Source organism: Bubalus kerabau, chromosome 21, assembly GCF_029407905.1.
Source record: "Bubalus kerabau isolate K-KA32 ecotype Philippines breed swamp buffalo chromosome 21, PCC_UOA_SB_1v2, whole genome shotgun sequence".
NCBI classification, from domain to species: domain Eukaryota; kingdom Metazoa; phylum Chordata; class Mammalia; order Artiodactyla; family Bovidae; genus Bubalus; species Bubalus kerabau.
Genome location: NC_073644.1, coordinates 43721541 through 43742696, shown reverse-complemented (window position 1 = coordinate 43742696; position 21156 = coordinate 43721541). Strand labels below are relative to the sequence as shown.

General features: G+C 42.6%; 1 protein-coding gene across 7 annotated transcripts in view; it reads right to left on the bottom strand.

Moving 5' to 3' along the window:
- Positions 1-21156, bottom strand: part of PTPRM (protein tyrosine phosphatase receptor type M) — a 661836-nt gene that overhangs the window by 395165 nt on the left and 245515 nt on the right. For all 7 annotated transcript variants that reach the window (XM_055559596.1, XM_055559598.1, XM_055559597.1 and 4 more), the window contains exons 3-4: positions 18537-18808; positions 5484-5562 (exon numbers count right to left, since the gene is read on the bottom strand). In XM_055559596.1, coding sequence (XP_055415571.1) covers positions 5484-5562; positions 18537-18808 — 351 coding nt within the window. The remainder of the gene's footprint in view (positions 1-5483; positions 5563-18536; positions 18809-21156) is intronic.

Sequence of the window (21156 nt, the reverse complement as noted above, 5' to 3'; positions counted from 1 at the left end):
GTTCTGAGTTCTGTGCATTTCTCAAACAATGCCTTTATTGGATCTGCCTTTATTCAACAAACATAATTCAGAAAACAGTTCCAATTTTTTAATTTGTCACTGTTATTCTTATTTTAATCACACAGTTTAATGTCTTCATAAAAATCTAAATTTGAAAGTAGGCAATGTTTGAGTATGCAAATAAATACGATTGAAAAATTAATTTTGTTTTATAAAATAAGAATAAATTTGAATCAAGAATGCCATATTATGAACTCAGCATTTCTTAAGTGTTTACAGAAACAGAAATTGCTGACTTACTTCATACTGTGAAGTAGTAATACAGAACTGTCTTAGATTTTGCATTCATTTTATCCAATAAATGACACATAGGTTTATGAGGGTTTTTGCAATCTTTTTCATTATTACTTGTTAAAATTGGCAGAACAATAATGAGGCATGATTCTGTATAATTTTTAGATTTCACAATTGAAGGAATCATATATGCAAATATCTTTGTATTTAAGGTGTTATATGACAACAAATAACAAAGATTGTACACTATAAGACAAAATTGAAAAAGACACAGGTATCCCATTGTTCACTGCAGCACTATTTACAGTAGCTAGAACATGGAAGCAGCCTAGATGTCCATCGACAGATGAACAGATAACGAAGTTGTGGTACATATACACAATAGACTATCACTCAGCCATAAAAAGGAACACATTTGAGTCAGTTCTAATGAGGTGAATGAGCCTAGAACCTATTATACAGAGTGAAGTAAGTCAGAAAGAAAAAGATAAATATTGTATACTAACGCATATATACACAATCTAGAAAAATGGTACTGAAGAATTTATTTTCAGGGCAGCAATGGAGAAACAGACATAGAGAATAGACTTATGGACATGGGGAGAGGGGAGGAGAGGGTGAGATGTATGGAGAGAGTAAAACATGGAAACTTACATCACCATATGTAAAATAGATAGCGAACAGGAATTTGCTGTATGGCTCAGGAAACTCAAACAGGAGCTCTGTATCAACCTAGAGTGAGTGGGATGGGGAGGGAGATGGGAGGGAGATTCAAAAGGGAGGGGATATATGTATACCTATGGCTGATTCATGTTGGGGTTTGACAGAAAACAACAAAATTCTGTAAAGCAATGATCCTTCAATTAAAAAATAAATTAATTAAAAAAAAAAGATTGTACACTATAACCCAGTGAGATTCATCCTAGGAGTGCTAGGTTGATTTAACATCCCCAAATCAATCAATAGAATAATAAAAGACACCAACAGAATAAAAGACAAAAACTATATCATAATCTGATAGTTAATGGAGTTAGGAAATGCTATCAAAAACATGGCACCTGGGTACACCGAATATATTAAGCTGAAAGAGTCTGAGAAAACAGCAGAAGCAAGAAGGTCACTCTGACCTTTCCTTCCCTTCTCCCTTGAAACAGGCCATAAAACCCTCATGTGACAGATGCCCTCCCAGTGCCCAGAGGAAAGGAGCTCCCTATCTCTAAGGACAAAGGTGGAAAACAAAGTGAAGACACTTGCTTTGTGTCTTCCTCAGCTTACCACACTCACAGTATTGTCTATACAATAGCACATTCCTCCATGAACGTCCACTCTTCATGAAAACCAGTATAAACATACTCAGGTCTGTGTGTGCACGTCTCCATTTCCTTACGAGGCTCCCATGTCACATAAAACATACAGGAAGTATATCTATATGCTTTTCTCCCATTTATCTGTCTTTCTCAGTTTCAGATCCTGTCAGCAACCCTAGGAGGGCCAAGAAAAACTTTCTCCTCTCCTATATAAGTAAAGGAAAAGCACTGGCTAAAATCCAACAGCCTTCATGATTGATTTTTAAATAACACCTAACAAAGTAGGAATATAAGAGAATGTCCTTCCTGATAATGAGCATCTATGAAAAACCCAAACTCACAGCTAACATCACACTTCATGGTGAAAGGCTGGAAATTTCCCTCCAAAGACATGAACACAACAAAGACATCTGTTCTCTCCACTTGTACTCAGCACTGTACAGGAGGTTCCTGCCCCAGCAAGTAGGCAGGAAAATGAATCAAAGGCACCCAGACTGAACAACAGGATATAAAACTAAACCTAAAGATCGCGGGTCTTGAAAATTCTAAGGATCTACAAAAAACAATTAGCGCTTATAATAAGTTCAACAGGGTCTCGGGATATAAGGTCAATGTACAAAAATCAGCTGTGTTGCTATACACTTGTAATGAACAATCTAATAATGAAATTAAGAAAGCAATCCCATTTATTTGTTATTGTTTTTCAGTTGCCAAGTCGAGTTTCATGGACTGTAGCACACCAGGCTCCTGTAGAGTAGTATCAAAATGAATACATAGGAATACATTTAATGAGAGAAGTACAGTTTGTACCTTGAAGACTGCAAACACTATTGAAGGAAATATTAGAAGGCCCGAGTAAAAGGAAAAACATCCCACGTTCCCATACAACTTTGAGAGGATGAACGGATTGATATGTGATGTTAAAATGCTGCATAGCTTATAAGATATAAAAATACATACTGGCACCACAAGGTCATAATAATAATAATACCCACATATGCCTAAGTTACGACCTGCTTAAAAACAGGAGACAATATTATGAAGCTGAAAAAACTGCTTCTTCAGTTTCTCCTACCAGGATTATTGAACCAAATTCAAAATATAGCTTTAGCGTGCACACCAAATACAGAAATTATCTATGTTCATCAGAAGCCGTGTGAAGCCACAGCACAGGCATTTCCGCATTTCAAAACGATCTGGCATCTTACTGTCACTATGCGAAAATCAATTTTATGAGCAACTGTACACCCTTAACAGAACAGCTACTTTTAAAAAACTGTCGTAATGCCTGCTCATAAACCTATATGAATCCAAACAGGAGCCTTTAGAGTGAAGTAAATAAAGTTCAGCAGTTTTACATCTTTGGGGAAAGCAGAATTTGGGATATGAAATATTTATGCTCCTTCACGATGTAAGTTTAATGAGCCTCAGCATTTCAAAATAATTGATTATTATTTAGAAACCCTGATAGGAAATCCCCTAGAATACAAACTATAAAGCTTTCCCTTTTAAGACCAAACGACTGCCTTCTTTAAAATCTTTATTTGCATGTTTTCCCCATAAACTTAGCAATTCAGGAGCAGATAACGACAGAAAGGCCATCATCAAGGCCGTTTAAAGCTCACAGTTCAACACACCATTGTAGCATCCATCACCTTGGGACACAGGCGGTTTTGCGATTCTGTATCTCCTAACAGCAGTTTGTAGAGCCAATTAGGTATCAGAACTGGTATTCTCCAAAGGAGAGACATAAACACCATTTCTGCGGCTGCAGGCAGCTGGTCTTGGGAAGAATGCACTGAACTGTGGGAGACACATTTCAGGAAGGCTCTGACGGAAGGGGAAGCATTAAGTCTTTCTCTCCTACTGAAGGCAGTGACTAGAATCCTGCCGGACGGGAGGGGGTCCACTTCAGGAGCCGTTATGTTGGCCAGAGGCCTCTGCACCTGCACCAGGGCAGCAGAGACACCTGCCGGGTGGTGAGGTTTGTTCCAGGAAAGGGCTCAGCACACAGTAGGTCTGTCTGACGTCTCTCCTGGTGAGAGGTGAATCAGAGGCCCTGAATGTTCATGCGCCTGAGAGGATCTCAGGGCACTTCTCCAAGCCTGAGGCTATGACTCTGAGCGTTTGGCCAAATTCCAACTCAGGTAATTATATTCTGCTTCTTGAATTTGCCCTGCTGTTCCTATTAGGAACATTTTTTTTTTTTTTGCCTTTTCAGAAAAAAGGGACCGAAATTCTTTTTGAATTCGCTAGTATTGCTGACAGAAGAAAAGGCCGAGCACCGAGTTACAATAGGAACGTCTTGACCGGGTAATGAGCAAGATGATTGCTGCGCTTGAACTGGGACACCAGATAAAGATCTCAGAGAGCAAGACCCTTTGGGGTGAAATCAAACAACGGTGTCATGATAGCCCAGTGGATAACAGCCACCCAGGCTTGTCTGTGACTACCGTGTGGAGTAATCACTGGGGCATGTCTCAACCCACACAGTAAAAGCAGACATTCCTGCAAGTGTTTTTATTTCTAGTATCAGCATAGCTATAACCACACCCCCATGGATTTGGCTGGGGACCTTCAGCAGAAAGGGTGGTGCTGGCAGCAAAGAACCCGCCTGCCAATGTAGGAGACATGAGACGCAGGTTCAAGCCCTGGGTTGGGAAGATCCCCTGGAGAAGGGCATGGCAACCCACTCCAGTATTCTTGCCTGGGAAATCTCGTGGACAGAGGAGCCTGGCAGGCTACAGTCCACAAGGTTGCACAGAGTCAGACACGATTGAAGCGATTTAGCACACATGCATGCTTCAGCAGAGATCCAGAATGGTCTGAACGAGCCAATTTCTCTTTAAAGCCAGGAACCCTAAAAGTAAAGCAGGCCACCATCTCTGAGATGGTCAAAGATGTAATGTCTGACAATATCAACCTGGGGCAAGGATACAGGCAACTCAAATATCCATGCATTGCTGGTGGGTGTGTAACTGGGCAGACACCTTTCATACCAATTTGGCAGCATCTCGTAAATCTGTTTCTAACTGACACCTCAGCAACTCTGCCTGTAAGAATACACCTTGCCCAGGTTCTCACAAACTGCATGCAAAGGCATGCACGTGTACACACACACGTGGGTGTGTACTGCAGCCATGTCTGTCATAGAGAAAAACTGGGTGTTAGGGGGAACTAAATATTCATAGACAAATACAAAAATACAGTGTAGTATACGTATATGATGCAATCTGATGGACTGACCTAAAAACATAATGTTAAGAAGGGAAAAAAAGAAGAGAGTGATTTGTACTGTTCAATGCCACTCCTTAGAATTTACAAGGGCGGGATTTCCCTGGTGGTCCAGTGGCTAAGACTCCACATTCCCACTGCAAAGGGTGCAGGTTCGATTCCTGGTCCAGGAACTAAGATCCCACATGCTGTGAGGCATGGCACCAAAAAAAGAATTTATAAAAGGCAAACATGACTGACTTTTTCTGAACACATGATTATGGGAAGCTCTGGGAAGCTCTGTACACACACACACACACACTCACACACACACGCACTAAGCACACACAGACACATAGATTTGCAGAGTTTTGGTTGCTCAGCTCCCAACATTCTCTTCTGAGGTTGGATATTTCAACATACCAAAGTATTCCCATAGTCCCCATTCCTGATTTTCACTTTCAAGGCACTTAGTCATTTTTCACTTTCAATGCATCACACATGACACATGTATGTGAACTTCTGGGCTAGCACAGCGCCGCCTAGAAGTCCATCAGGGACTCTCTAGACAGGACAAACTTCCCTCCAGGTTTTAGCACTTTCTCCCATCCATAACATAAATACACCCCCAACCACGTCCCTGAAGGATTAAAAGTTGAGGCAACTTACTACACGGATGTCCTAACACCTTCACTTCATCAATAGCGAGGTAACCTTGATGTCCAGAAGTTATGACTTCAAAAATCACCTGGAAAATTAAGAAAGGTTTTCATTATTCATTCATTTTATCAACTTTGACTTAATATTTCCTATAGATAAGATACCTCATTTCAACCATTTATTCATGTTTCCCACAGACATCATTGAATGTCTAGTAATCCAACAGTCAAATGGTCTAGGTTCTAAAACTGCAAAAACAACTAAGACCAAAGCTCAGTTTTTTGGGAGGTGAATGTGGGGAGCAGACAGCACTGCAATCAAGGTCTCACCCCATAAAGGTGAGGGGGGGACCCCAGGGAGGAACCGATACTCAAAAGACAGAGGTTGAGTCATCTTCCAGAGGTGATATTAAGATTTAAATTGCTTTAAGATAATATATTTTTTGGGCTTTCCCCATGGCTCAGCAGTAAAGAACCTGTATGCAATGCAGGAGCCGCAGGAGACATGGGTTCCATCTCTGGGTGGGGAAGATCCCTTGGAGAAGGGAACGGACATCTACTCCAATATTCTTGCCTGGAGAATCCCATAGACAGAAGAGTCTGGTGGGCTGCAGTCCATAGGGTTGCAAAAAGCCAGACACAACTGAAGTGACTTATGCATGCATGCAACATATCTTCTGGTCAACTTCTTTGAGGGGACTCTATGGACCAGATGGAACCACATGGGGTCTTAGGTTTTATACAATTAATACATGCAATTAAAATGTTTAAAGTACTATGAAAGAAGAGAACAGGATACTAGGAGGACATACTCCAGAGGACCTTCCATGAGGAAGTGGTGTTTGAGCTGAGAGCTGCCGGTGAACGAGCCAAAGGTGAGAAGAATGTAAGGTATCTTCCAGGGAATGTGCAAAGGCCCTGAGGTGGACATGACCATGACCATAAAGAGGAAAACTGGGACCTACAGCTCTAAAAGTCAGCTGTGACCAGGCTCAGAGGCTCCACTCATAGAGCAATTCCAGGGAACACACCATGTTAGAAATACAGAGAAGAGCTATGCTGGCTGAAATTCAGATGGTAGAGTATGAACTGGGAGGAAAATGATATAAAAAATCTTGTGAGGAAGGCTTTACGACTGTTTGATCCTAGGAGAAGCAGGGCAACAGAAAAAGGGCAACATGCTCTGAGGTCCTCAAGATGAATAACATTTTGACATGGTGGACTCAGAGAAGTTGAGGCTAAAGGAGAAAAAAGAACCACTAACAAAGTTTTCAATTTTCTAAACATGACTGTCTAAAGCTCTCCATTGTCAGGCTAGTGTTAATGCTAACAGGTCCACATGACACAGCAGGAACCCGTGTCACCAGGGAGACCACATGAACACGACCATTTTTAATGCACAACCCAGCATCCACCGTTGGAGAAATGGACTTTTTTATTCATATAAAAACCTGCACATGAATGTTTATAGAAGCTTTATTCATGATAAGCAGAAGCCAGAAACAGTCCAGATGCTGTTCAAATGGCAAATGATTAAACAGAGAGTGGTACATCCACGGTTACTAGTCAACACTAAAAAGGGACAATTTTTTTTTTAATTGGAGGATAATTGCTTTACAATGTTGTGTTGCTCTCTACCATGTAAGAATGTGAATCAGCCATAAGAATACATATGTCCCCTCCCTCGTGAGCCTCCCTGCCCCCTCCCATCGCATCCCAGCCCTCTGGGTCATCACAGAGCATGAGCCTGAGCCCCCTGTGTTGCACAGCGGCTTCCCACTAGCTGTCTGTTTCATACACGGTCCTGTGTGTGTGTCGCTGCCCCTCTCTCAATCTGTCCCTCTCTCCTTCCCCTGCTGTGTCCACAAGTATGTTCTCTATGTCTGTGTTTCTACTGCTGCCCTGCAAATAGATTCATCAGTGCCATTTTTCTAGATTCCATATATATGCATTATTATATAATATCTGTTTTTCTCTTTCTGACTTACTTCTGTATTAACAGCCTCTAGGTTCACCCACCTCACTAGAACTGACTCAAATTCAAGGAACTAACTACCGATACAACCACTGACTGGATGAATCCCCAGAGAACCGTGTTGAGTGAAAAAGCCCATCAGAAAAGATTACACGCAATATGATTCCATTTATGTAACAGCGTGTAATGTCAGCATTTTAGAAATGGAGGCTAGGTGAGTGCTTGCCAGGGCTCAGAGATGGAGGGAGAAGGAGCAGGAGCTCACTTCAGTTCAGTCGCTCAGTCGCCTCCGACTCTTCGCGACTCCATGGAAGGAGCAGGAAAGATAGGGCAAAGTCTTGAGCACTGAACTGCAAGTGTGCACGCCTGCTCAGTTGCTCAGTCCTGTCCAGTTTTTTGCGACCCCATGATGTAGTCCACCAGGTTCCTCTGCCCATGGGATTCTCCAAGCAAGAATACTGGAGTGGGTTGCCATTTCCTACTCCAAGGGATCTTCCTGACCCAGGGATTGAACCTGTGTCCCCCGAGTCTCCGTCATTGCAGGCATTGACGTGTCAATGTGACACGTGTCAAGTGACACTGCTGTGTCACTTGAGAAGCCAGGGAAGTCCTTAAACAAGTTTCTTAAAAGCATATTTAAGCATGCCCTGAAAAGCTTTTCTCGTCGTGAACCCTTGCTATCTGGCAAGTTTTCCATTTTGTACTTTTTTCTAGCCAGTGCCCTTGCCAAGAAAGCTTCAGAAGCAGAAATAGTTGTCTCTCCTTTCCAAACAAGGGACCACTCTATCAAAATACAAGTATTGCTGTACAAAAATATAACACACATATGAAGGGGTGGGGGTGGATCACAGGAGTGTCTGAAGATGCCTGCTCCCAGAGCCAGAAAGATGGAAGTCAGAGGACACTAACACAAGACCATAGACAGCACCACCAGAAAGCAAAAAAAAGGTATAAAAATTGATGTGGGATGTGGCCATGCTTATTTTTATCAAACAGGACAGACCTATTAAAAATCTATATTAGAAGTAAGACTTGAGCCTCTTAAGGGAACCACACCAATTTTTTTCTTTATAAAAAATCAACAATTCAAAAAACATTTATTTACCCTTTACATCTATGTCCCAGGCACCTTTTGTATGTATTATCTAATTCTTCTCAGTCAACCATATCCACTGGAGTGAATATTATCTCCCTCAGTAGATACAAAGTTAAGTGATTTTTCTGAGGTCACATACTCAGGGTGTAATTCCAGGTCTATTTTACTTCCAAGTCTGAACTTTTTTCATGTGACTCGACTGCCTAACCCAGCAGGTATGAGAGACCATATGTTGAATAAATACACATGTGATGCATATACACATATAATATACAACCATGCATACACACACGCGTGCATGTGCTCAGTCGTTTCAGTCATGTCTGACTCCGTGCAACCCCATGGACTGTAGCCCACCAGGCTCCTGTGTCGATGGGATTTTCCGGTCCAGGTGAGAATACTGGGGTGGGTTGTCATTTCCTCCTGCAAGTGATCTCCCCACCCATGGACCAAGCCTGCATCTCTCATGTGCCCTGCGTTGGCAGACAGGTTCTTTACCACTAGTGCCACCTGGGAAGCCCATACACATATATACACACACACAAATATGCATATATAATAACTTTTAATGCATAAATGTATATATGTTCTAAATTCTTTATTTCTAGATTGAAGTAAGAATGTAGCCATCTATTTGACCCAGAAATATAGCTGCAAGGGCCAAACTATATGACACAGATTTAACAACATGAACTTCAAGACAAGGGTCAGCAAACTATAGCAAATGGACCAAATCTGCCCCTAATCTCTTGTTTCTGTCTGGCCCACAAACCATGGATGGTTTTTACAGTTTTCACTGGTAGGGGGAACTCAAAAGAAGATTTTGTGATACATTAGAAATGTGTGTGTGTGTGTCTGTGTGTGTGCTTAGTCGCTCAGTTGTATCTGACTCTTTGTGACCCATGGACCACAACCTGCCAAGCTCTTCTGTCCATGGAATTCTCCAGGCAAGAATACTAGAGTGGGTTGCTATTTCCTTCTCCAGGGGATCTCTTCCTGACCCAGGGATAGAATCCAGGTCTCCTGCATTAGTAGGCAGATTCTTTACTGTCTGAGCCACCAGGGAAGCCCAACATGAGTATACAAAATTGAGTATACTCAAATTTCCATGTCTGTAAATTAAGCTTTATTGGAAAGCAGTCACACCCATTCATTTATGGATTATCTATGGTGACTCTCACAATCTCAGCACCGTGGAGTTGCTGCCACAGAGACCATCTGGCTTGAAAAGCCTGAAGTATTTACTATCCAGCCTCCTGCTTTAAGAGGAAACCTTCCTGCTTGGCTCACCAGCAGCTGCCATTACTCTGGTTAGCAAGAAAGCATACGTCGATAGCAATAGTTCGTCACAGCAAATTCAATATGCTTTGCACTTGCTGGGGGAGCCTTGTACTCCTCTAGCAATGGCAGGGAGAAAGCCTTCTCCTGGGCTGGCTTGTTTCAACTCTATTACAGGGGTGGGTGTTTTCACCCACATTACCTTGCAGTAATCATTACCAAATTTTTAAAGCATAAAACAAAACCATAGAAATGAATTACTTGATAGACCTCAAAACATGTCTTAAAAATTAAACTAAAAATGAAACAGGGCTTCCTTGGTGATGCAACGGTTAAGAATGCCATGCAGGGGATACCAGTTTGATCCCTGGTCCGGCAAGATCCCACATGCTGCAGAGCAGCTAAGCCTGGGTGCCACACTACTGATTCCATGCTCCAGAGCCAGTGCTCTGCAACAAGAGAAGCCACCACAATGAGAAGCCTGCACAGGACAGCTAGACAGTAGCTCCCATTTGCCGCAACTAGAGAAAGCCCACACGCGGCAACAAAGACCCCATGCAGCCAAAAAGTAACTAAAAAAATAAAGAAGAAAAAAATTTTTAAAAAGGAAAGAAAACCCAGCTCATTTAGAAGGCAAATCCTCTATAAAGATGCCAAACTACGAAGAATTTATAATAAAAATTTCATATTCAAGCCTCTCACATCTCATTCTACACAAAGTCCTTTGGCATTCGCTAGATTGCAGCTAAATGTTTGTGTTTTTACTGACACACATGCATTTTTAGGATAAATGCCTTTGCCCTCCAGCCTAACCTAAGCTATGATTATTTGAAAGGTTGAAAGCCGAAGTGGGGGGTGGGTAAGATGGAATCACAGAGTCAAACTGCATTATTCTAGAATAATTTTGTCACCATACAGTTACATCACCTTTCTTGCAGGGGGAGGCAGGGAATCTGACTTAATGGAAAATACAATGAATCCTAGTATTTGCTGATTCTGAATTTGACTGCTCTGTAATTTATTTGAAATTCCAAAATCAATCCTCGCAAAGCGTTCTTGGTCATTTGAGAACAAGGACAGAGCAGCAAACACTAGAGTTGCCGGACACACGCGGCCCAGCAGAGGCTGGGGAAAAAGGGGCTCTGCCTTCTAGCTTCCCCTCTCCTGCTGCTAACAACTGTCCTCATCCGAGGCTAAATGCTCCACGTTTTTCACCTTTTCGAGCCTTTTACTGGCGATGCTGCTGTTTAAGACGGCCCCCAGCTCAGCATAAAGTGCTGTCTGGTTGTTGCCAAGCGCGCAAGGCTGTGATGTGTCTTACAGAGAAAACACATTTGTTAAATAAATAAACTTCCTTCAGGCCTGAGCTAGTGCTCTTGGCCACGTTCAATGACAGGAATCAATGACATACATTAAATAAGACAGACATAAACCAAGGTTATGCCTTGACCTGTCGATGAAAATCTCATGGCCAGAGGCTCTCGTAGTGGGGCTGACGCCCTGTTCCCCACAGAAGCAGTGGTGCAGGGTTTACCAATTCAGTGCTCACAGTGATGTGTGGGACAAAACTGCAGGGATGTGTTTGGATTCACACCGAGGCCGACTTCTAAGAAAGTTCTTGGCCGCTGGAAGGACTCGATGCTCATTTCTGCTGCTGGTTCCCAGATGTTATTGGCATTGGTGGGAAGTAAAGACATGTAGGCTAGACAGAGCCCATAGACATTCCATCACTCAACACACAACATCTCTGGGGGACAAGATGTTGCACCCCCGGCGTCTTTGGAGCCTTGGGGGAAAGCTGCTGAATTTCAGTTAGGAAAGAACTGGTTACACCACTGACTAATGAGTGCTGTTTTGTTCGCTCATGAAGACACATCCTGGATCTGAGTCCGCCAAATGGGAGATGGGAAGAGGTTTAACCCGGCAGCATCTCTGGTGCTCCCCGCTTCAGTGAGGAGCAAAATTAGCTTTCCACACTGCCATTTCCCCCGGCCACATGTGAGCAAGCAAAGGCCTTAGGTTACAACACAAACACTCTCCATGGAAGATGGGCTGGTGGAAGCCATCTGTCAGTCCCTAGAACAAAGGGGCTCCCGTGGCATCTGTCTGTCTTCCCACACAGAGCCCCATAGCCCCTTTCTGGTTTTGATTTAAATAAAAAGCTATAGTGTATCATATTGAGGACTGAATTTCAAGCTATGAATTTGGAGGGGAGCACAAACATTCAGTCTATAGTGGAAGTTAAGACATGATTATTCCTGAGGATGGGCTATTAATATGAGAGGGGCAGAGGCTGGGAGAGGGGCTAGTCTTTGGAGGAGCGGAGAGTGTTCAATTTCTTAAAATGGGTCATGACTTCATTAGCATATTTAATTTACAAACATTTATCAAAATACATATGTATTACTTATGCATTTTTCTTTACATACTTAATTCAACAAAACTGTAAATATTTGCCCACATCACACATTAATAAAAAAAATCTTGACACTCCCACCAAAGGCTAAGTATATCATGTTCACAAAAACTTCTACTTTATTTTCCAAATAAAAAACTAAAACTAAAACATGCACAGAAAAAGAAAAGTTTCTGTGATAAAGAAGAGCCAAAGCAAAACCACAAATGTTACGACTTTAGAAAATCAGGAAAAAAGAACCGAGACCTTTGTTTAGATGCACATATTGAAGTCATGTGAAAACCTACTTTCTCTAGGTTAAAAGCATTCAAAGGACAAGCTTCACAGTGGAGCTGATTATTGGTGCTTTATTACATCACTCAGGACATTCTGAAATGATGCCATGTTTTTCCCTACCAATCAACACTATTTCTTCAATTTTCGTGTGTTTTCCCTTTCTCTTTTGGAAAGAGGAAATGTTCTTTTCTAATCTTTTCTACTCATGGCTCAAATGTCCATTCTACAAAATGGGCTAAGTAAGCAAATTAAGGCACAGGGAAACAAAATAGGAAAGTGATAAGGAAAAGTAATGAGAAGCTAGAAACGACAGAATTCAGGGAAATGGAAGATGTTCACCCAGAAGAAGGACCTGTCCTTAATCATCAAATAACAAGTATAAACTGAGAAGGAAACTCAGAGATATGCAAGTTTTTCACAATAAATGGATAAAACATCATCTTTGAAGATATGAAACTGTCATGTGAATCCCTCTGCTTCCTAAAAGCAGCTCTGTGTCTGTAGTAAAGTGACAGCCTCATATGTCCTCACTGATTTCTTCAAACTCATCTCTTTTTAGCACAAAATGCAGGGGGCGGGGTACCTGATTAGAACAGCTTTCCTGCCTGAGACAGGGCTTCATTTCACTGCCATATCTAATTTCCTGTGTCCTCCCAGACAGACAAAGCAAGCTGATTGTCTTGCACTTGGTACAAAGCGATTCAATGGTCTCACACTTGGAGTAAGGACCATAAGCTAAGGAATTAATGGAGTCAGGGAGCCTTCTCTTCTTCCATGAGTACATACCAGGATTCCCCAAGTGTGTTCCAGGAAACAACGAGACTCAAGAGATGTTCTGCTAAAGCCCAGATGGATGTCCACGTTTCACCCCAGTATATGCACCTGCCCCGTGTCACCCATGGGCTCTGAAATGCCTTGTGATACAGGATGGATTCGATTTCCCTTAAATCAGTGCTTCTTTCCATTTGGATGGCCAGTGCCTTTGAACCTTCCTTGGAATGCAGTTTGGAAAACACTCACCCATGCAGACCTCAGACACTGTCTATCACTTTGGTGACAATGTCCCTAGAGTCAAAGTTATGGGTTTTCCAGTAAGTCATGTATGGATGTGAGAGTTGGACCATAAAGAAAACTGAGTACTGAAAAACTGATGCTTTCAAATTGTGGTGCTAGAAAAGACTCTTGAGAGTCCCTTGGACAGCAAGGAGACCAAACCAGTCAATCATATAGGAAATCAACCCTGAATATTCATTGGAAGGACTAATGCTGAAGTTCCAATATTTTGGCCACCTGACGCGAAGAGTTGACTTATCAGAAAAGACTATGATGCTGGGAAAGATTGAAGGCAAAAGGTGAAGAAAGTGGCTGAGGATGAGATGGTTAGATAGCATCACCAACTCAATGACCATGAATCTGAGCAAACTCTGGGAAGGACAGGAGAGCCTGGCATGCTATAGTCCACAGAGTTACAAAGAGTCAGACACAACTTAGCGACGGGACGACAACAGCAACTTAGCAGCAAGTGCCTGCTGAGCTGCTACCACTCAGCGTGGCTTTCGTGACCTTCTCGAAAGTGGGTTGAAGGCCAGTCCAGTAAGAAACCAAGGCTGTCATGTGGGAGTCCAGCTGGAAGGTGATGAGAAGAGGCAAGAAAGACCAAATCCTTCCTATTCCCTCAAACCATCATCCACCAGGAAAGATGGCAGATGGGTAAAGGGTCAATCTTGGCTTAGCCTCCCTTGAAATACTAGTCCCTTGGTAAGCTTGGTGTACAGAGAACAGAGAGTAGGGATCCACCTCTCCTCTCCTGCCAGGCCCTTCAGTGCATCTAAGTGATTTGTTTTTACAGGAGGTCTGGTGGGCTACAGCCCACGGTTCGCAAAAAGAGTTGGACACGACGGAGGAGCCTGGTAAGCTACAGTCAGTCTGTGGGATGGCAAAGAGTCAGACACAACTGAGCAACTAGACAACAAGTGGAGCAACCAGAACACCGTCATCTTCCCTGACTTTCCCATCCTTCTTGTCACTGTCCCCTGCCTGGCATGACCCCTTATTTCAGGAGCTGAGGGGGTGATAGTAGATTTCTAGACCACCTGTGCATTTTTTCCTTTTCAAAACAACCATTTCTGTTAAAGATCACTGCCCTCCTGGCCTCAGTCAGGACTCGGAGCCACTGTATCCAAAAGCAGGGCAGTGAATGTGGGGTTCCAGGAGTGTCTCTGGGTGCTCACGGGGTTAGGAACCCAGAGGAATCCATCAGAGGCCTCCAGAAACTTGTGGGGGTGGGGAAGAAGAGAGAGGAGCAGGGAAGGAATGGAATCCAAGTGAAGTATTTTCTAAAACCTTCACAACAAAGCAAAATGGAGCTTGAGAGAGGAAAATGCTATTCTTCAAATGGCAGTCAGTGAGTAAGTCAAAGCAAGCAGGGGCTACAGCCCAGGTGCCCTGGAGAAAGCAGGTAGCCTGTGCATATGCTGCCCCCAACAGAGCGGCAGGTCCTACGTCACAGCGGTTAGGACAACACTAATTGAGGAATTAAGTACATGGTAATCAAATGGCAACCCACTCCAGTACTCTTGCCTGGAAAAGTCCATGGATGGAGGAGCCTGGCGGGCTAAAGTCCATGGGGTCACAAAGAATCGGACAAGACTGAGAGACTTCACTCTCACTTTCAAGCTCCATACCCTTGACGGTCTGTGTGTTAATGAACAGTAATTAACCTGCAAGTCCCTGTGTTCCATGCAAATCATCATCGTGATGGGTACCTGCAGAATACTATTTTCCCATAAATATAAAAGCTCCACTAATGACTTTGTGGCAAGAACACTCCCCTCTGCCAAGAAATAGTTTGAAATGCTACACATTCTAATAAAGATCACGTGAGCAGACAGGTTATAAAAACAAAGGGATGCCCAAGAGAACAGACTATATTTATCCGAAATACACAGGCCAGTGGTGTTCAGTTGCACTGAAAACCTTCCCAAACCCAACAACTTATAAGACTCAGATTCTGACCGAGATGAGAACTGACTCAGGATCTTGCAGCCAAAGATACGGGAGAAACAGACATTGTTGACAGAAGTAAGGGAGGATCAGAGACAGGAGAGACAGGAGGTGCTCAGCACAGCACCCCCATTCCTGCCCTCCCCTGCCCAGCGCACCTGCCCCCAGGGGTAGGCAGAGCACCATGATGGCAGCGCCAGGGCTACCTTGCTATAATGTTCTGGTGGCAAAGCCCTGGGTTCTTCCCTTTCAGTGTTTCAATGAATGATTTGTTCCCAGAAACTGTTTTCATTGCACACTTTCTGCCACGGCACCAAACACATTTAAGGAGTGACTGAGCAGGAGAAAGCATCAACTATTATCCACTTCTCCTTTTTTCTGTTTTCCACAAATCTGACTCTCCATAAATTACCACCATTTATTGTGAGATGAGAACATCCAAATTGTGCTTTGCCTTCCTCTTCCCGCCTCGCCCTGTCTTTACACTTAGTCCTGTAAGTAGGAAGGCTCATAAGTTTAAGTTGCCCAAACTTAAAACCAATTTCATATCCAAATCCAGTTCTATCTGATGCAAAGCACGTGTTCTTTTACTAGATGACGATGCTACCCATTTTGAAGAAATATTATAATGTGAAATCATAACAGTATAAAATGAAATTCATTAAATGACTTCCTTCACCAATCTTAACTCATGAGATCAAAACTACCTTCAAAAGTGTCAAGAGCCTCTTATGGAAATAAAGTACTATATGAATATAAAGTATTTTAATATGTAGTATTTTAAGCATATGGTCACTCCACATTAATTTGCTAGATCTTTATCATGTATTAATATCTTGTAGCCTAAATAATGGGAGTGTCTGGGGGAAGCAGAGTCCCTGGTCAGTGAGAAAGGGTCTCAAAAAGGTGTCACTTCCTTTATTTATTTTTTTAAAAATATTTATTCTGTTTTGTTGGGTCTTTGTTGCAGCATTTGAGATCCTTAGTTGTAGCATTCCAACGCTTAACTGTGGCACTGGGATCTAGACACTGGAATGTAGCCAGTGTCAAAACTAAACCCATGTGCTGGGCTCTGGCAGCTGCGGAGGGTCCCGTAAGAGTTGAGTCTTAGAAGTTCTGGGTGGGGAAGGAAGAAGATTAGGGCAGAGATAAGCAGGATGCTCCTTCTGATCTTGTCTAGAGGCCAAGCAGACCAAGGAAGGCTCTCATGCAGGTTCCAGATGGGCACCTGCTGGGCCTTCTCTACTGTGAGATTTGGCGTGTGTGCTCAGTCAGCTGTGCAACCCCATGGACCGGAGCCCACCAGCTTCCTCTGTTTATGGGATTTTCCAGGCAATACTGGCATGGGTTGCCATTTCCTGCTCTGAGGGACTGTCCCGACCTAGGGAATGAACGCATGTCTCCTGCTGTCTCCTGCACTGGCAAGCGGGTTCTTAACCACGAGTGCTGCTGTACAAAGGTCTCCCTCAAAAGCAGTTTCTCAAAACACTCAGCCCCTTAGCTTCATCCATCACATAGACCCTTCTGACACCTACCTTAGCCAAACCCACTTCCTTTGCTTCCATTTTAATCCAACAAAAGAAGAAACTTTGTCCTAAAGGCCATACTTTTTAATTATGCCCCTGACAGGTTATCAATACATTTATAAAAAAGAAGGATATGCAGTAAGTAGAGCATTTTTCCTCTGGAGGAAAAATTACTGTTTACTCTTTTTTGTTTTATACATAAAAATAGCACATGGGCATTGTGCAAAATTTAGGATATGACATCTGAAGGAAAGAAAAACTTAAGTCACTAGCTGGGGCTATACCACTTTTTCATTTATTTATTTCACCATATAGTTTAATTATGTATGTGAAAAGTGAAAGTGTTAGTCACTCAGTGGTGTCTGACCCTTGTGACCCCATGGACTGTAGCCCGCCAGGTTCCTTTGCCCATGGGAGTTTTCAGGCAAGAATACTGGAGTGGGTTGAAATTCCTTTCTCCAGGGAATCTTCCTGACCCAGGGATCAAACCTGGCTCTCCTGAACTGCAGGCGGATTCTTTTACCATCTAAGCCAACAGGGAAGGCCAATTATATATACATATTTATGTATTAATACACATGTATTTAATTTAAAATTGAATCCAAAATGATGCTTTATGATTTTATACCAGTTTAATCCACTTAAGAACATAAGCTTATATATATTACTAAATGATCTTTTATAATGTTACTCTTAATGGTTGCAAAATGACTTTTTGTATTGAGGTGGCATACATTAACTCATCCTCTATTGTTAGAAATGTAATACTGTCTATGATTTTTCATTATTGTAAACACACCGCCATGAATATCCTTGTAGCTAATTAGTTGCAACCGGTCTTCATTATTTCCTTAAGATGAATTCCTAATAGTAGATTGCTAAAATTAGACTTATCTAATTTTTTAACACTTCTAAAATGTATTGCCCAAGTGCACCCTGAAAGGATTTTAGCAATTTACATGTGTACTGCTGGCTTCCCAGGTGGCGCAGTGGTAAAGAATCCACCTGCCAAGGCAGAAGATGCAGGAGAAGTGGGTTCAATCCATGGTCCGGGAATATCCCCTGAAGGAGGAAATGGCAACCCACTCCCATATTCATGCCTGGAGAATGCCATGGATAGAAGAGCCTGGTGGGCTACAGTCCATGGGGTCGCAAAGAGTCGGACACAATTGAACACTGAACACACACACACAACACAGAAAGTTAAACATCCTTACAAACAGTACTTCCTGCCCTGCTGCAGATGACTTTCTATTTTCTTAACTTGATATATACAAAACAAGTTTAACTTTTTAGCTTTTTACTCATTTCTCAAGGTAATGTACAAAAAAGCTTTAATATATTCCCTATCCAAGAGCACAAACTGTCTTTACCTCAGTCTAAAAATACCAACGCTTCTTACCCATTCTCCAATTAGACTAATAGAAAAATGATTTATATTTTCAGAAGTTAGAGGATATTACAAAACAGGAAATGAAAAATAAAGGGCATACCTGATAAAAGTTAGGCCAGAAGGTACTGATGGCCAGTTCTGCCCTGTTCCATGTACGGTTAGGGTCTCCAGATATATTCCAGATAGGGCTCCCCAAAGGCCCATTATTGACCTTCACGTAGACATTGAGTGACCCAGGGGCAGAATTACTCTTGCTAGACACAAAGTAGTGAAAGTCAATGCAGTGGGTGTCATTCTCCTTCAGCTGAGGTAGGAGGAGGTGGGCTCTCTGTCCCTCAGGTCTCCCAGACGTGTTCACCAACATGAAGGAGCCTGCAAAAAAAAAAAAAAAAAAAAATCAAAGGAGGGGCACAATATGAAAAACTACTTGCTGGTCATTTCTGAGAAGCCATCATCATGTCCATGGGTCAACACTGCAATTCTACACACTTGACCTTGGCTTTCAAAGTCCTCTCTCTTTCACCTCTTTTTACCCCCAAAGTGTTCTCAAGATGAGTGGATGGCAAAGTCACTGTGATTAGTCTCCTGAGGAACATGCATGGTTTTCTCTGCACTGTTCAATCTGATGGTCACTAGCCATATGTAGTTTTTTTAAGAAATTAATTAAAAATCTGTAATGTTGAGTCATATTTTAGATTCCATATATAAGTGATATTATATGATACTTGTCTTTCTCTCTCTGACATACTTCACTTAGTATGATAATCTCTAGTTGCATTCATGTTCCTGCAAATGGCATTATTTTGCTCTACGACTGAGTATTATTACATTGTGTGTGTGTCTGTACATATCACATCTGCTTTATCTATTCATCTGTCAATGGACATTTATGTCTTGGCTATTGTGAATAGTGCTGCTATAAACATAAGGGTGTGTGTATCTTTTTGAATTATAGTTTTGTCCAGATATATGCCCAGGAGTCAAATTGCTGGATAATGTGGGGAAGGAATGGATTCAATGGACATTAGTTTGAGCAAACTCTGGGAGATAGTGAAGGACAGGGAAGCCTGGCATGCTGCAGTTCATGGGGTTGCAAAGAGTCAGACACAACTTAGCGACCGAACAACAGGGAAGGAATATGTGGGAGCTTGGGGTTGGTACATGCAAAGTATTACATATAGAATGGATAACAAGGTACTACTGTATATCATAGGGAATGGTATTAAATATCCTGAGATAAATCATAATGGGAAAAATGTAAAAAAGAATGTGTATATATATATGTATATATATCTGATTTTCTTTGCTATACAACAGAAATTAACACAACATTGCTGCTGTGCTAAGTCACTTCAGTCGTGTCCAACTCTGTGTGACCCCATAGATGGCAGCTCACCAGGCTTCCCCGTCCCTGGGATTCTCCAGGCAAGAACACGGGAGTGGGTTGCCGTTTCCTTCTCCAATGCATGAAAGTGAAAAGTGAAAGTGAAGTCGCTTAGTCGTATCTGACTCTTTGCAACCCCATGGACTGCGGCCTACCAGGCTCCTCCATCCATGGGATTTTCCAGGCAAGAGTACTGGAGTGGGGTGCCATTGCCTTCTCTGTAACACAACATTCAGTTCAGTTCAGTTCAGTTCAGTCGCTCAGTCGTGTCCAGCTCTTTGTGACCCCATGAATCGCAGCACGCCAGGCCTCCCTGTCCATCACCAACTCCTGGAGTTCACGCAGACTCACGTCCATCAAGTCAGTGATGCCATCCAGCCATCTCATTCTCTGTCGTCCCCTTCTCCTCCTGCCCCCAATCCCTCCCAGCATCAGAGTCTTTTCCAATGAGTCAACTCTTCGCATGAGGTGGCCAAAGTACTGGAGTTTCAGCTTTAGCATCATTCCTTGCAAAGAAATCCCAGGGCTGATCTCCTTCAGAATGGACTGGTTGGATCTCCTTGCAGTCCAAGGGACTCTCAAGAGTCACTGCAAATTGACTGTACTTCAATTTCAAAAAGATAAATCAAAAAACATGTATAATATCATATATGAAATGAATTGCCAGCCCAGGTGTGATGCATGATACAGGATGCTCGGGGCTGGTGCACTGGGATGACCCAGAAGGATGGTATGGGGAGGGAGGTAGGAGGGGGGTTCAGGATGGGGAACACGTGTACACCCATGGCGGATTCATGTTGATGTATGGCAAAACCAATACAATATTGTAAAGAAATTAGCCTCCAATTAAAATAAATAAATTTATATTTTAAAAAAAACAGTCAGCACCTGGATAAAAAAAAAAAATTCTATAACATTGAAAGTTTAGGTCCTCAGCCACACGACCCATGCTTCAAGCACTCAACAGCCACGTGGGGCCAGGTGCTGCCATATCCGGCTGTGCGGATTTTGAATTTCTCCATCATGTCTAGACAGCACGATTCTATCATGGTACCACCACTGAGTCATCACTAAGATTTCCATATAATCTACAGAAAGGGAACAGGCCGGTCTGGTTTGAGGAACCTTAGAAACTGTATAGACGTGATGATGTTCTTTGTCGTCAATACGGGATGATTTTCTTGCGGTTCAGCACCACTGCTCCTCCCCCGCTGCTGCCACAACTGGCTTCTTGACCAGAGGTGGGGAGCGTGATGAAGTCTGGTCAGCGGTTGTGCCCTGGGAGGATGGTCATTCACAGAAGTCTCTGTAACTCCTTTTATCTTCTCATCCAGGG